The sequence below is a fragment of the Montipora capricornis genome, chromosome 4 (assembly GCF_036669925.1).
Source record: "Montipora capricornis isolate CH-2021 chromosome 4, ASM3666992v2, whole genome shotgun sequence".
Lineage (NCBI taxonomy): Eukaryota > Metazoa > Cnidaria > Anthozoa > Scleractinia > Acroporidae > Montipora > Montipora capricornis.
In genome coordinates this window covers 41,514,571-41,530,402 of record NC_090886.1, presented here as the reverse complement: position 1 = coordinate 41,530,402, position 15,832 = coordinate 41,514,571, and the positions used below count along the sequence as shown (strand labels likewise).

Here is a 15,832-nt window from a genome sequence, read left to right as displayed (position 1 = left end):
CGTTTGACCTTGGTTTTGAGCATCATGGCGTTAGCGATGATAATGATGATGATAACATCAGTACTTTAGATAAAAAATTGTGAACGATTTTCGTACGCAATTCGGCTGCAAATGCATCCGTTTTGAGGTTTGCTAGAAGACCCTCGTTTGTCTGCTGTTTTATAAGGTGATGGATTGGACGGGATAATGAGCACATGGGCAGGCCCTGATAAAATCATTTCTACTGAGCGTTCTGTGTATCCATGTATGGATGATTCGCAGTTTCCTTCCGTATCAATGAACTGTCGCTCTTTTGTTCTTCAGGTGATGTACGGTGGTCGTGTGATCGATGATTTTGACCGACGCGTGGTGAAGACATACATGGACGAGTACATGGGGGACTTCATTTTCGACACTTTCCAGCCTTTTCACTTCTACAACAACGAAGAGGTTGACTACTTTATTCCCAAACCAGAGAAAGGTATCTTGCTGTCGAATATCTGGAATGGTCACTGTCTATACAACAATGCGCTCATATACAACACGCTCATTAGGCAAAAATAAAGGCAATTTGCTTTAACATAAAAATTTGGCGCTTGAAATTGGACAAAAACGTGCCTGCTTTCTGTAAATGCCGTGCCGTTTATAGACTTTACTAGGCCGTCCAAAGGAACCGCCGAAGCCATATTTAAAAGTATAGAGTCTGTTTTTGCCGCAGGTTGACAGATACTGGCAATTTTCGTTTTACCCTACCTCTACGCTTTTCGCACAACCTCTTCTTGTTGAATCACCAGTTGCGACTCCAGCTTTGTAATTAACGGTCTCTTTTTGCCAACTGGACTTCAGTGTCGAAACAAAACCTAAACATCATAATTGAACGGAAAGCAGCTTGCACTAGAGTGAGTTTCAATCGAGTGTCGTAAAACCAAAACCAAAGTAATTACTTTGGCCAATCAAAAAGGACGGAGACAATCCAGTAGACCAATCAAAACTCGAAGTAATTACTCGTAGTCGACACAAAGCGCGGGAAAATGTGCACGCACGAGCCACGGTTGGTTTTGGTCTCACTTCTGATTGGTTGAAAAAGTGGCGCGAGAACTTTGAACCAATCACCGAGTGAAGTAATGCAAAACCAAAGCAATTCGCTAATTACTTTCGACACTCAATTGAAAACCGCTCTATCAACGAAACGTATACGTTAACGTTTTTAGGTGCTTTAGAGAGCAACCGAGACTTGTACGTGGATTGCATTGAAGCCCTACCCCTGTCCAACACTCCGGATGTGTTTGGTCTCCACCCAAATGCCGAGATCGGCTACTACACGCACTCAGCTAAAGACATGTGGAGCCACCTGGTTGAATTACAGCCACAGACGGGCGGAGAGACGGGAGGGGTCAGCAGGGAGGAGTTTATAGGAAAGATAGCCACTGATATCCAGGGCAAATTACCGCCATTGTTTGATGTGGAACGAGTCAGAAAGAACATAACTGAAATCACACCCACCTACGTGGTGCTACTGCAAGAGCTGGATCGGTTTAATGTTCTTATCAGAAAAATGTCTACGTCGCTTATAAACCTGCAAAGGGTAAGCTCGCTTATTAAGCGACACAGTTCGCAAAATGTGTTAAGTCTGTTTGAGTATGTAGCGCCGGGCTCTCGCAAGGCTTTACATAAGTGATTTCAACTCCTTATCGAGAGCAATAAAACAAACAACAGAAACATTGCATTAAAAAAAACTGCTTCTTTGGTGCATACAAAAATTACGAGCTTACGAGAGTTGCTAATTTCCCATCAACCTTTCAGTGACGATAAATGGCTCTAAATGTCGTACCCATCGAAAACTGTAAATTTTTTTTCAATTCCGTGGTGATAAATGGCTCAAAATTCCGCACTATGGAAAGCTGTTAATTGTTTTTCCTTGTGAAATGACTAAATCTCACTCTTCAAGCTTATTCAGTTAACTATTAAGGTAGACAGTGGTGGACTATTTCTTCAAGATACAGCCCAGTGGCTTTGTATCACAGAAAATATCGTGGCACTCATAGATTTATTGCTAGCAATTTGTTAATAATTCATTTCCAACGTCATTTGGTGGGTAGTTATTTTTAATTAATTAATTTACTTATTTGATTCGCACAGTTTTATCCACGGGTACAGCAATCATGAAAAAGTTTTTTTAAGATGACGAGCTGACAAGAGGTGACAAATAGCTCTAACGCTCAGATGATATAATGACAGGGAACTATGTATAAGAATTAAATAGAGAAGGTAGAGGGGAAAAACGTATAGGTAAAATAAACCACCGCCAAGTACAGAAACTAGTACACAACTATGTTTGGCTTCCCCTTGATAGCCCGTCTTGATTTTTGTCGCAGGCCCTTGCCGGTGAAGTGGGAATGAGCAGTGAGCTGGATGAAGTCGCGCGTGCTCTGTTTAATGGTCAGATTCCTAACATTTGGCGCAAGCTCGCTCCTGCCACACTTAAATCTCTTGGTAATTGGATGGAGCACTTCCTGAAACGCCTGAACCAGTACAACCAATGGGTAAGGACTTAAGTGTGATTTACATTAACACTGGTGTCACGAGAGACGTATGTTATGTTTCGGAAGTCCAAGTTTGAAACCTGCCCTGCCCTGCCCTGCCCTGCCCTGCCCTGCCCTGCCCTGCCCTGCCCTGCCCTGCCCTCCCCTCAAATGGCTTGATTTTGACCAGCGCTGAATTCAAATTCAAGTTTGCCTTCGAAGGCTGTGGTATTTCTTAATGTCGTTTTCATTTGCCTATTTTGGGCGGAAAGAAACTACAGCCAGAAATGCGTCTGCATTCACAGGCCGCCAGTGGGGATTTTTGTGATATATTTGTTTATTTCACTTGTTTTATTTACACAGCTCCATAAGCCTCTAGCATCAAATTCTTACCGCGTTTGAATTATAAACAAGCTTGAAATTGTGTCAATGTTTTTGGGAGGGATGTTAGTTTGATGACTACCCCAAGGCACACTTTTAGCCCTTGAAAAACTCTTACAGTTGTGAGAGAGAGAGGTCTAGTTTGTCTTTGAGTCTTCTCATTTTACTTCATTGAAAAATTCTGACATTCATTTGAAGGTAAACGAAGGTGAACCTGCAGTGATCTGGTTATCAGGGCTACACATCCCTGAGTCTTACTTGACAGCCCTCGTGCAAGCCACATGTCGAAAGAATGGTTGGCCCCTGGATCGCTCCACTTTGTACACCACGGTCACCAAATATAGGACCGCAGAAGAAGTCACCGAGAGAGCACATTCTGGCTGCTTTGTTAGTGGGCTATATCTGGAGGGCGCCTCCTGGGACCTAGAAACGGGGAGCCTTAGGAGGCCTAAGCCGAAGGTTCTAGTGGAGGAGCTGCCAATCCTGAAAGTGATCCCCATTGAAGCTCACAGACTTAAGTTACAGGTAACTTGAAACAAAAATCAATGTGGCATTTGGCAAGTGTTAACAAGTGTCTTCTATATGGCGTTTGGCAACCGTCAACAACAGGTGCTTTGCTTTCGTCAAAACTGGCCGGCCAGTCCCGTCAGTTTGCCAAAAAAAAAAATTAACAATTTGAAGGAACACTTGCATGATAATCGCTCGCATTCTTGTGGAAGAGTCTTTATCATCCTCGAAGCGACAGTATTAATTTGAAGGCGTTGTAAAGTAAAGGTTTTGCTCCTTCATTTGTGGGCGAATGTTTTTTGAAATAGTTTAACATTCTAAATAAGCCTGAAATAACAAATGTTTGAGGTTATGAAAGGTATGTTTGAAGCAATATAATAGACTAAACTCACCTTCTTTTTCTTTATAGAACACGTACCGATCTCCAGTTTATACCACATCCCAGCGCCGTAACGCCATGGGAGTAGGATTGGTATTTGAAGCAGACTTAGCTACTCATGAACATATCTCTCATTGGGTGCTACAAGGTGTATGCCTCACGCTCAACTCCGACTGAAGCGTGTTGTCAACTTGTATGTGTTAAAAGCATGTTCTTCTTCTTTTTTTGTAGAAACCCTCGTTATTTTGCATTGTAAAGATGAAAGTTGCAGATATGCATTTTTTTTAAAGCTAAAAGCAAACCGAACGTATCTTTTGTGAAAGTAATATTAGAAGATCTTTGTTCTCCGTAACATGCTCGACGTGAAAATTGTTCACTGATCAAAGCAAGGTCATTGAGTGCCCCCATATACGCATGCGTGCTATACAAAATCATTTCATTATTGGTGCAGTTTTGTTCGAATTGTGTAAGAATTTCCATTAAGTGTTGTACATTATGAAATAAACTTATTGGTCCACTGAAAAAGCATTGGTCAAAAACTTTTGAAGTCCTTGTTTAAAATTAGCTTGCCCTCGGAGATGTGTTTTGTCCCATGCGCACTTGAGGACAAATTTAACGAAGTAAATGGTTAGAAAGAAGCGTGGAAGTCCTTCTGGATAAAATTCGGCGAAACATGGATAACATTCCTTCGACAACCACAGTGCAGCGCACTATTAACTATGCTGGCGGTGATTTTGAGTATAATGAAATTAAGGTGATTCCCGGTAAAAGAACCCGTCATAGATTTCCGATGAAACTTGGTATGATGACATTACAGTACAAGGAGATGTTAAAAAGGTAATAAAAAGAGGGGGTCACCGTGCTTGTTTTCATGCCACGATGCTGACAAATATGGTTATTTAGGTGACTTTTGGTTATCTCAGTGCACAACAAACAAGATCGATTATTTTTCAATGCGGCGTGCTATATCACACAGAGTTCGACTTTCTTTGATTGCTTATTCATCTACGTCCCAGAAAAAATGGCTTCAAATACCCTGCATTATTAATTGATATTTTTATCCTTTAAAGGAAACATAATTTGGACTTGCTCTGCTGGGCCCGTTACGTCTCTATCTGTAGCATTTATTTCATTTGCCAAAAAAGTAGCTATAGATTTCTGCCAAATTTTTTCTCAGTTATTGCGGATATTGTTCTCATTGAATTTATAAAATAAAAAGTGGGGGTCACCGTGCTCGTTTAAGAGAAAAGGAGCTTTTATCTCGCTATCGAGCTTAGTTTGAGGGAAATCCCTTATGTTTTGTACGCGCGCGCGCTCATGTGCGCGTGCTGATGACGCAAAAATCGTGCGCAGTAGCAATGCGCAATGCAAAACCAGGGAATCACCTTAAACAATGAAAATTCAGAAGTAAACAATTATGATGCATAACAAGACGCCTAGTAGAGTTAACGTGGGCTGCAAATTGTTGATGTAAAACGTTAAGTTTGCATGGTTGCAACTGTCAGTGATGACTGAGGCCGAGTGATAGAGATAAGCCGAGTGTTAGGAGAGCATGAAAAGATTTAGGGTCATGAGAATCTGAGCATTTCCTTTGTATGGCGTCTGTGAAATTAGGTAGCTAGAGTAAAAAAAAAGAGGGAGGAAAATAGTGAAAATCGAATGCAAAGTAGGTTTTGACACCTTCAGTGCAATCCAGCCCGAGCAAATGTTCGCAACGCGTCCTGTATTGTCAAATACAAATACGGCGAAAACCGAAAGCGCTTCGAAAAAAAAACCGAGTTGCTCTGTTTGAGATTTAGGTTAACTATATTCTCGTCTGCATGGAAAGCTCAAGGAAATTTGCCGACTGAAAGAGAGTCGTTATATTGGGGAGCCAAAACCAATATAACAATATATTGTGGCCCATAACCTACTAGCTCTGTTTTAGAGCAACATGCACAAGTTAACAACAAGAGGAATTTTCTGCGATCACACAATAGTGTAAAACCCCGGTCAACTAGGCTTATTAAGTTTTACGGGTAGACTTTCATATACCGGACCAAAATGGCGGAATACAAAAGAACCATTGTTATTCTGATTAGGCCTTGTTGATTAGGTATTGTTATGTTCGCTTTGTTCTTTTGTTTTATGAACGTTAATTATTCAGGGTCCGGTATATGAAAGATAAGCCAGTTTTATTGACAATCAGTCATTGAGAGACCGATTAGTACCCACAATGTTAAAGAGGGGGGCAAACGACTTCAAGAATTCTTGAATGGTTGTTGAAGCAAAGTTTTAAACGTTTTAAACTCAGTCAACATCGATTCAACAAGATTCAACACGGTTGAAGAGGGGGTGGGGCGGTTGAACGGTTTCAACATCACTGTTCACCAAAATCGAATGGATGTTGAAGCCGTTTGCCTGCAACCTTTTTGTAGGTCTTTGACTAAAAAGCTTTCTTGTCTTTCTGTAGTTAAGTGCCACCCCCATTAAAGAGGCCCTGGAGTTGTTTTTTTTTTTTTGGGGGGGGGGGGGGGGATTTCGTGTATCGTTCGCGTATCGACCATGTAACACGCAACTGGCCATTCGCGTGGCGTGCAATCACAAAAAAGAAATAAATGAAATTTTGTCTGACCTTCAATTATTCGTCCTTCCTATGACTGCTATGTCATGCACAACAATAAACTATTTATACTGTCCGCAAATCTTAAAATGAAAACTGTGTACATATGGCTTTCATCTGACGTCACAGCAGCCATGTTGGTGGGCGATAATAGAGGAAAATTTGATTATTATATTAAATGCAAAACATGAGCCATAATTTGCGGGTGATGTAGCAGCTCTCGTAACGTATAACGTAATTGGCTCGCTATCCTGGCCAAAAACAAAAGACTAAACGATTGAAACAAAGACTTTAAACTTAAAACAATACAAACAATAGCAGGGTACGAGTGCTGCTACACTACTGTAATACGCCAGTTTCGTATTCTAACGGTTGGACTGGATCTAGCATGAAATGGAGGCTAATGCCGGCAAATTAATTTGCATTTGAAAAGATTTGCCCGCATTAGCCTCCATTTCATGCTAGATCCAGTCCAGCCGTGAGAATTCGAAAATGGTTTATTTGCTATTGTTTTGTTGCACCAACATGGCCGGCTCATCGCGTGATTGAAAACCATCTTTCCCCGCGATTTCTGAATCCCTTAATTATCGTTCACGGTAAATATCGTAAATACGCCACTTACTTACCAACTTCGCAAATCAAATCCAGAGCACGAATAACTCACAACTTGTGTACTTCGCAGAAGCGCTGGTCAATGTCCTCAAATTTCTTTATAACATTTGCACTCGAAACCTCATTTTGATTGCAAACATAGTCTTACAAGTTGCCGATTGCGCAATTCTTTAATCACCGGTAAGAAAACGTGGCTTTAACTGACTTTAATTTTGTCTCATGTATGCATTGAAAAGGCTATTTTCACTGCTTAATAGTCAATAGGCCATTTTCGAAATATCAGTGTTCTGCTTGATGGTGAGGCAGAGAGGACAAAAACAATAGAAACAACTTGCAATGAATGTGAAAGATATTAGCATATCATCCACTTTCCTTTGTCTTTGTCCTCTAAACCTCTCTTTCATCCTGAATTTCAATATATTGAAAGTGGCCTATTAATTCTAATGCTTTCCCGTCTTCCCCATAACGAATAAAGACAATGAATTCGGAACAGTGAACCCCGGCTGGTCAGTGTGACTGAGACGACATCATGCTCACTTGCGAATATAAGGAGGGAGGGGGTAGAGAGTTGAAAGTTGAATCAAGGCAATAAACACATGTAATGCCACGAGGCTCAATAGACCTCATCACATGTTCTTTTACGTTCTTTGAAGACCTTTGAAGCACAAAGAAAATTGACCAAGGCGGGAAGCCCATCATGGGCTCCTGGTCTACCAAAATTACTTCTGGCATATTTCCGGTCTTCAATTTAGCGTCAAAATATGCCAAACCACCGTTCCTTTCTCGCTAATTTTCAGTCTTGGCGTCACAATCTGAATTTTGCTTGGAAAAGAAGTCTTTCGTCAGGATTTCATTTTATGTACTGTTGCTACTTTTTGGGCCACGTCGCTTGTTGGAATTTACACAGTGAGGCCCTCCTTAAGGAGCAAAATTTAGGGATAATTAACCATGGCTGCTGTGCGACTCACAGTCGATCGATCAATCAATCATATTTGACAGACTTCAATCCATCAATGTCCACACGAAACCATCATTTTCGTTGGTTCGATGGAAAGGAGTGAATACTTTTATTCAAATCTCTCTTATTTTCACTTACGTCATACCATTATATAAGTTTAAATATTTTATCATAAATGTTTTACATATATTGATGTACTTGCTCAGGTGATCTTGGAGATACATGGGATCTGATTGGACAGATTTTAAGGGAAATCTTCCTTTAACCAGACGGCGCGAAATGACTAAGATTAAGAACTAGTTTTCAAAGTGGGAGTGGCGCCGGCGATTTGCGACTGCTCCTATGATCACCCGAGTAATTATGCTAAAACAGTTATTCTTGGCAAGTTCAATGTCTACCGATTAATGCTGAATAATTCTTTAACGAACCAGCCAATATTGGCGACAAGTTTTGTTATTTTATTAAATTTTTGGCGTAAATCCTTTTTATTCTCGCTCAGGGGGAGCTGAATCTCGCTAATAGCTGGTTCGAAACTGTAGGGTATACATTTTAATTGAAGAGCGTTCAAGGGTCAGTATGTCGTTTCTTCCCAAACCTTCCTTAGAGACAGGTCGAACAACTTTAATAGAGAGCTTTCTAGTACGAGAACGACTACGAGTACAAGATTTTCTCATAAGACAACAGTGAGCGCGCGCAAACCAGCGTCATTTTGGCGGGGAAAACGTGATGCCGTCGTCATTTTAGTACGAGATTTTGCACAAATGTCGTCGAATCAAAACAAGTCAACAACACAGTAGCAATTTTGGCTTTTTTTGATGAGCAAAAAGGCTCAGTTACCAGCAATAAGAATAACTGAGCAACCTATACTGCTAACAAAGAGTAAGATTAAGCGTACGGGTTATAAGTTTCCTTAGTATTTTCGATATAAACGGGCAGTCAAAACTCGTACTCGTTCTCGTCCTCGTCGTAGAATCTAAAACTCTCTAATGAAGGAAGCAGTGAAACGAGATGACAGTAAGCACGTGCGCATTTGAGCAGTTTTCAATTTAGTGTCGAAAGTAATTGCTTAAAACACGAGCCACTTTTTCTAAACACGAAAATGAAAAAACCAATTAGCAAATCGCGACATACACGCGTGCATTTTCACGCGCTTAATTTAAGGCATGTAATGGACCAATTCGGCTAAACCAAAGTTTCTCTTGGGGTTAAGATTCGTTGGCCGTGTTTTCACGACAGCCGTTGTCTTGCTTAACATTCCTGAAAGTGGTTTGTTGGCAGACGTCGTTTAGCGACTTAAAAATGATACGTGTTTTCACGAGTAAATTTTAATGAGGAGAAAGCACGTGCCAATGCAATAGAAATAATTGGCCGAAAGTAATTGCCAACTCACTTAAGGCCCGTTTCAAACGTCGAACTTTTCACGTACCGAATCTAATGCAAATGAAACAATCTATTGTTTTCGCTCATTTGCATTAGATTCGGCACATGAAAAGTTCGACGTTTAAAACGGACCTAAGCTACCTGGTTTGGTTGCTTAAATTAATGAGAATTCTATTGAAATTTGCCGACTCGCTTAACTTTAAGCGAGTTGGAAAAGGAACTGTTTTATCGGTTGTCACTCACATTTAAATGATATGGAAATACCTGGGACAAAACGTTTTATTCCCAAAGGGTTTGAATTAGGTACAACTTTGAGTTAGCCAAATTGGTCTATTGATTTGAATTGATATTTTTTACCACGCTTTTTGATAGAACCAATTTCAACCACGTGATCAGCTAGCATGTCTTTCAACCGAAAAAAAAAAAACAAAACAAAAGAGGAAAACATTTGCACACAAATGGGATTCCCTGACGATTAATTTTTTTTTCTTTTTGGGACACTAACATGGCGATTATGACGTCACGTGCCTGAGTCCTTTTACTCCTGTTTTGGGCATTCCGACAATAAATTTACAACCGATCTATGTGTGTCCCCAGTGCTTCCCCTTTCTTCTGATAAAGGGACAAAACAGACAAAACAATGATTAAAGAGGAGTCCCCACCGTTATTGTAATTCTTTAAAACTTTTAACATCTGAATGATTCAAGATCATGTAGATCGTATTCTTCTATTCAGTAGCTGGTTAATATGCAGCTGACACAGCTCTCTTGAGACGCGTTTGAACTCTGTCCTCTCTATTTAAAAGAAAGCAACAAAGTTGTGTCAAGTTAGTCGTCACCTGGAAATATTTGAAGCACATTCCACTAGTATAAAAAAAAAAGATCGTTTACTCACTGAGGGCTGTCGTCCAAATCAATGGTGGTGTCACTACGATGCATCTAAATATAGGAGAAAGGAATTAACCGTTTCACAACATTTACTTATATTAAATGACTCAAATGCTTTAATTAGTTTGGAAAGGCCAACTATAGATACGACTTCAGTCTGCTGCTCCGTTTTGCCGAGTATTGAGATCCTATAAACAATCACAAATTCCTGAAGAGCGATTTTGAAACCGTCGCCTCCCCCTTCAACCGTGTTGAGATATGTTGAATCGATGTTCAATGAGTTGAAAAGCGTGTTGAAATCGAATTTTCCCTTCCCAGCAGTCAACATCGTTCAACAAAATCGGAAGATATTGAAGCAACTCTTGGAGCCGTTTTCTGGGGCCTTAACATAATGATGGCGTTGCCAATCACGATAGAGGCAGCTAATCAAATGCGCCAATCATAAGGCAGGCTAAGGGCGGGAAAGTTACTTGGTTTTAGTTAAGCTTCTGATTGTCTGAGAACTTCGCTCCATTTTTTTGAGCTTATCATTACGATAAAACATATCTAAAAATACTTTAAAATACTAAAAACTTTGTTAAAAACTTTGTTAAGAAGCGAGGACGTTTCAACGTTAGCTAAACGTCATTATCAAGTCAAAGTAATTCGAAAATTGCAATCTATAAATGCTAAAAGAACAATAGTAGATAAGAAGCCTGCACAGTGAAAGAAAGGAACATTGAAAATTAAAAAAAAAGTTTGGCACGTATGGAAGCCATCTGGATATTCAAATTAGGTCTGAAAAAAGTGCCAGGGCAAATTTGATTGCTTAGTCTACGAAATGCCCCTTCATTTCCTCAGGGCCACTAGGGAGAATACTTTTATAGTAATAGGTGTTACCCTCTTTAAATAAAGGTTATTGTTATTAAGGGTCTCAAGCCTAATTTGAACATCCAAACGGAAGTTGGACGTGTCAGTTAGACGTGTTAGTTAATTGCGTCTATGGAAATTATGAAACCAAATCTGATTTATAATAAACTGGGCCATAAGGAAATTCTATTGACAAGTTCTGTGAGCAGTAATATCTGTTATCAGCTATTTCAGTAATTGATTATTCACTAAACGATAACATATATCACCCTCATCTTGTACTTACTACTTTCTTCGGATTCTTAATCAGCAACTGCAATGATCTAGAAAAAAGGGTAAGAACTTTGAAATCTAAGGGATAAAGAGGTGTGTGTCAGTGAGCTATCATTGCACTGCAGTAAGTGTCTTCATGTGGTATAAAACATTCTAAATGACGTTCACATCGTCGAGCCCGGAAGCTCAAAGTTGATCACTGATAAGTCCTACCACGAAGGTTTCTAATTTTGTCAGTTAATATGCTCGGCAAGCTTTAACCATGGTAACGCATCTAGATTAAAACAAGGGGTAAAGGATACTTTTCCTTATTTCAAGTAATACAAATAAAGAACATTTAGAGCGGTTTTCAATTGAGTGTCGCAAGTAATAAGCGAATTGCTTTGGTTTTGCATTACTTCACTCAGTGATTGGTTCAAAGATTTCGCGCCACTTTTTCAACCAATTAGAAGTGAAACCAAAACCAATCGTGGCTCGCGCGTGCACATTTTCCCGCGCTTTGTGTCGGCTACGTTTTATTACTTCGACTTTTGATTGGTTTATTGGATTGTCTCCGTCCTTTTTGATTGGCCAAATTAGTTACTCTGGTTTTGGTTTTACGACACTCAATTGAAAACTGCTCTAACACCTATTAACATAGAATTTCAACGTGAGGACTTTTCATAGTTCGCTGATAGACGTTTTTTAGTTTTCCAAAGTTGTCGTCAGTTAATTTTCCGATTTCTTTAAATTGATGGTTTGCATCTGACGTCACGGTGGCCATATTAGATGACAAGAACAATAACCTCTCTCTCCGCTGGGAACTAAACTTTATTATTATGCAAATATGTATTGCCATCCAACATGGCCGCCGTGTCATGTAAGTAAAAACCAAGAATAGACGACTCATTTGTAGTCGGAACTATTTTAATTCCAAATTTCTGCAAAATCTAATGACGGGTTTGAGAGAAACTGAATCAAGTAAAACAGCCAACAGCTGTTGGGCTCAAGTTTTTGAGCGAATGCGCATGCGCAGCATTTTATTGGGTTCCTCTGAAAGATTTCCTGGCGTTTACGTAATGAAAGCGAATTTACACTGCATTTCGAGGATCATCGCGAGAAAAAAGTTTTCGCGATGTTTGTTTCGGTTTCAAAATCTGCGCTGGTTTTCAATAAAAGGGAGTTTTAGCAAGGGCAACGGCAACGTCTACTTCAACTTCATTCAAAACATAACTTAGCGCTATCGTAAGTACTTCGTGATTATTCCATCTTGTTCATCTTGAACAGTAGGGGCGAACTATCATATAACTGGATTCATGGATCGGTTCTAAAGTGAAGATAAAAAGTGAATGATTTCCTGTTGTATGCTCACCTTGTCGTCAAAACCAGGAACCCATGACCCGGAGCCTACAACTCTACTGTGTTCGTGTAACGGCGTTTTCACAGACCGATTTATTTTTAGATTGAATTTCCCGCGAATGAGACTCCCGCAGGAGCCCGATGACCAATTCCAAGAAATTAAGCTGAAGTCATAGGGTCACCGAACCGGAACTGCCTTTGTTTTTTGACCTAATTCACGGGAAGGGTTAGTCTAAAAATAAACTTACTTGTGAAAACGCCGTTTCACAGACGCTGTATGGAAGTTGCACGCTCCAGATGGGCTCTTGTAAAATTTGGTGATTTCACGTTGTTGTTTGGTGCACTACTGCAAAAAATGCATTGAAATGTGTGCTGCACGTGCTTGCTCATTCGAGTCCGCGCGCGAGTGGAGCTACAGGCCAACACAAACGGATTTAAGTGACCATTAAACCGTTTTGTGTAGAATTTTCGTAGTGTTCGGAAATAGGAGATGTCTATTTATATTCCATATACATAGGAATTAGGAGAAAGGTGAGCGAAATTAGCAGTATTTTTTTATTTCTGGTGACGCGAGCAGCACGCTCAGCTGAAAACCTTTTCGAGCCTCCGACCTCACTCACAAGCAGTTCTTGCAGCTCAGTGGATAGAGCACTTTACTGTGTTTTTTTATGGAGGTCGTAGGTCTGATTCCTGCCTGAAATTCTGAAACGTCAGTTTCAGTTGGTGCTTCACCCGTTGCCAATCAACCTTACATCATTTCTCACAGGGGTACCCTCAACACCTTTACCACCACACTTACATTCGGAGGTCAATTACCGCACAAACAGTGTATGAACAGTGTCCTAACTCAGTCAGTAATAATTTCATGAATAGCGGTTTTCAATTGAGTGTCAAAAGTAATTAGCGAATTGCTTTGGTTTTGCATTATTTTACTTAGTGATTGGTTCAAAATTCTCGCGCCACTTTTTCAACTAATCGTGGCTGGCGCGCGCAAATTTTCCTGCGCTTTGTGTCGGCTCCTTGAATGAAAGGAACTCAATTACCCTGGGTTAACCCTATCGAGTGTTTCCAGGAGCCCATGACTGGGCGCGTGTATTTTTGGAACGGCGTTTTCACATACCGAGTTATTTTTAGATTAATTTTCCCGCGAAACCAGACCTTTAAGGTGGCTCCTTAGAGTATTTGCGAATACCCTCACTACGGAGCACAAGTTGCAAAAGAAAACCTAGTTAATTTCTCTTAAATTTTTCCTTGTAGAGATTTACCAGTATGGGTACCGATATAATAAGGCTTACATTTTGGGTGTCAATTTTTGGATTACCATGGCAACATCACATCTACTGACAGGCAGATATATTCCTATTTTTGGCATAAATTCCTTAATATTTATACTTTCCTTCGGTGAATTTTTTTAATTCTTAGCCACATTATGGAAATGATATTGCCTGACATTTTGAAGTGGTTAAAAGTCAACATCGTTCAGACGGTTTTGCCAATAAGGGAATAACATGACTTTTTGAGGAAATATTGTTTATTTGCGCCCGCGTAGTGTCATTTGCTTAAGCCGCAAATGACACTACAAGGGCGCAAATGAACAAGATTCCCGAAAAATGTCATGTCATTATCATTATTATCAATAAACAAGGCCAAATGATATCAAGAATGCGAGTTTTAATGATACAAGCTAAGTAAATAACGAATTCAAAGTCACTTCAAATCATCATGTAAGTGTTGATTGACGATTCGACGGCTGAAAAAATTGCAGTTCAAAAACGGAGTTTCGCAAATGAATGGTTTTCCCGCGTCAAGACTAGGCTTACTCTAACTGGTTAAAATCCATCGGATGATGAAGCAAGAACCAATCAGCCGTAGGGCTGATAATGCCTTAGCAGCCCGCTGTCAGTCTTTTGCGGCCCGTTGAGCGTGTGTTTTGAAGAGGCCGATTTTCTATTTGGCCGCGTATATTGATAATAATATTCTGTAATTTGTCATTTTTGTAAATATATTCGATCACCTCTGACAGATTTTAACAAATATAGGGTAATGGAGAGGAACTGTATGTGGTTAGAACTGAGCCAATTTTCAAAACATTTTACCGAAGGGAACGCGAGAAAATTAGCAGTTAATAGGTCATTTTCGAAATATCAAACATTCAGCTTGATAGTGAGGCAGTGAGGACAAAAACAATAGAAACACGTTGGAATGAATGTGAACAATACTTACATATCATCCACTTTCCTTTATCTTTGTCCTCACTGCCTCACTATCAAGCTGAATTTTAATATACCGAAAAAGGCCTACTTTACAGATTTGGTCACGTTGACATCACAAAAATCTTATTTAGAAACTCGTCTAAAAATAGCTTTATCTGTGAAAATGCTGATGGTGCGGGATTTCGTTTAGGGAATAAGCGAGTGTCCACCCCCTTCCCTCCACTCCTGCATCCTCCTTCTCCAATCTTTCTTTCCTGAATTGATATTTGGTAGACCAACCTTTTCACTGCCGATCGAACTCGTGCTGTAACTTCCCGTGTCTTCAGCGTCACTCCAAAGATATCCTCATGATATCGACCGGTGCTCTGAAATAAAAGGCAACGACTTCGGCATTTTAACTACAATCTATTGTTTTGGAACATCAAACAGCGATCTCAGACTGCGAGGCAACCCTTTTCTTATCTGGGGCGTGTTTTCACGAAATGTTATCGCCATACGTGAGAACAGAAACCTAACAATATGTAGACATTGCTATAGCGCAGTCGAAAGAAAGCGCCACATTTCCGGCTACAAGCGCTTCCTCCGGGAATTAAAACATAGTCAACAAAACAGGCGGGGGTATTCTTTGTTAGCGAAATTTGAGAACAGACCCTCGAAATTAACCCCATTTTAAAAAATAATTGCAAGCAGACTACGTCATTTTGCAATATTTCAGTCTTAATTGCAAACAAGCAGTATGTTCGTCACGGAAAAAATAAATAAAAAATAAATTAATTAATAATAAATAATAAATAATAAATAAATAATTAATACTAATACTAATATAATATAATAATATTTAATATCAAAAAAATAATTAATTTATTTATTAATAGTTGTGCTAATGCACGCGAGGGAGAGAGAAATAGAGTAAGTTGGTCTAGTCAACTTAGAGCAGGTAGCTCCCGAAATT

At 39.8% G+C, this 15,832-nt stretch overlaps 2 protein-coding genes across 4 annotated transcripts in view; one reads left to right on the top strand and one right to left on the bottom strand.

The window, feature by feature from the left end:
• Positions 1 to 4,293, top strand: part of LOC138046972 (dynein axonemal heavy chain 10-like) — a 69,343-nt gene extending 65,050 nt beyond the window's left edge. Inside the window, exons 60-64 of the mRNA XM_068893618.1 lie at positions 304 to 460; positions 1,191 to 1,564; positions 2,355 to 2,522; positions 3,081 to 3,407; positions 3,799 to 4,293. Of these exons, the coding sequence (XP_068749719.1) occupies positions 304 to 460; positions 1,191 to 1,564; positions 2,355 to 2,522; positions 3,081 to 3,407; positions 3,799 to 3,945 (1,173 nt within the window). The 3' untranslated portion in view covers positions 3,946 to 4,293. The remainder of the gene's footprint in view (positions 1 to 303; positions 461 to 1,190; positions 1,565 to 2,354; positions 2,523 to 3,080; positions 3,408 to 3,798) is intronic.
• Positions 4,294 to 8,025: 3,732 nt separating this feature from the next.
• The window catches only part of LOC138046973 (nitric oxide synthase 3-like), a 64,019-nt gene continuing 56,212 nt past the window's right edge, over positions 8,026 to 15,832 (bottom strand). For all 3 annotated transcript variants that reach the window (XM_068893621.1, XM_068893619.1, XM_068893620.1), the window contains 4 exons: positions 15,160 to 15,245; positions 11,343 to 11,379; positions 10,215 to 10,258; positions 8,026 to 10,114 (listed from right to left, as the gene is read on the bottom strand). In XM_068893621.1, coding sequence (XP_068749722.1) covers positions 10,063 to 10,114; positions 10,215 to 10,258; positions 11,343 to 11,379; positions 15,160 to 15,245 — 219 coding nt within the window. In that variant the 3' untranslated portion in view covers positions 8,026 to 10,062. The remainder of the gene's footprint in view (positions 10,115 to 10,214; positions 10,259 to 11,342; positions 11,380 to 15,159; positions 15,246 to 15,832) is intronic.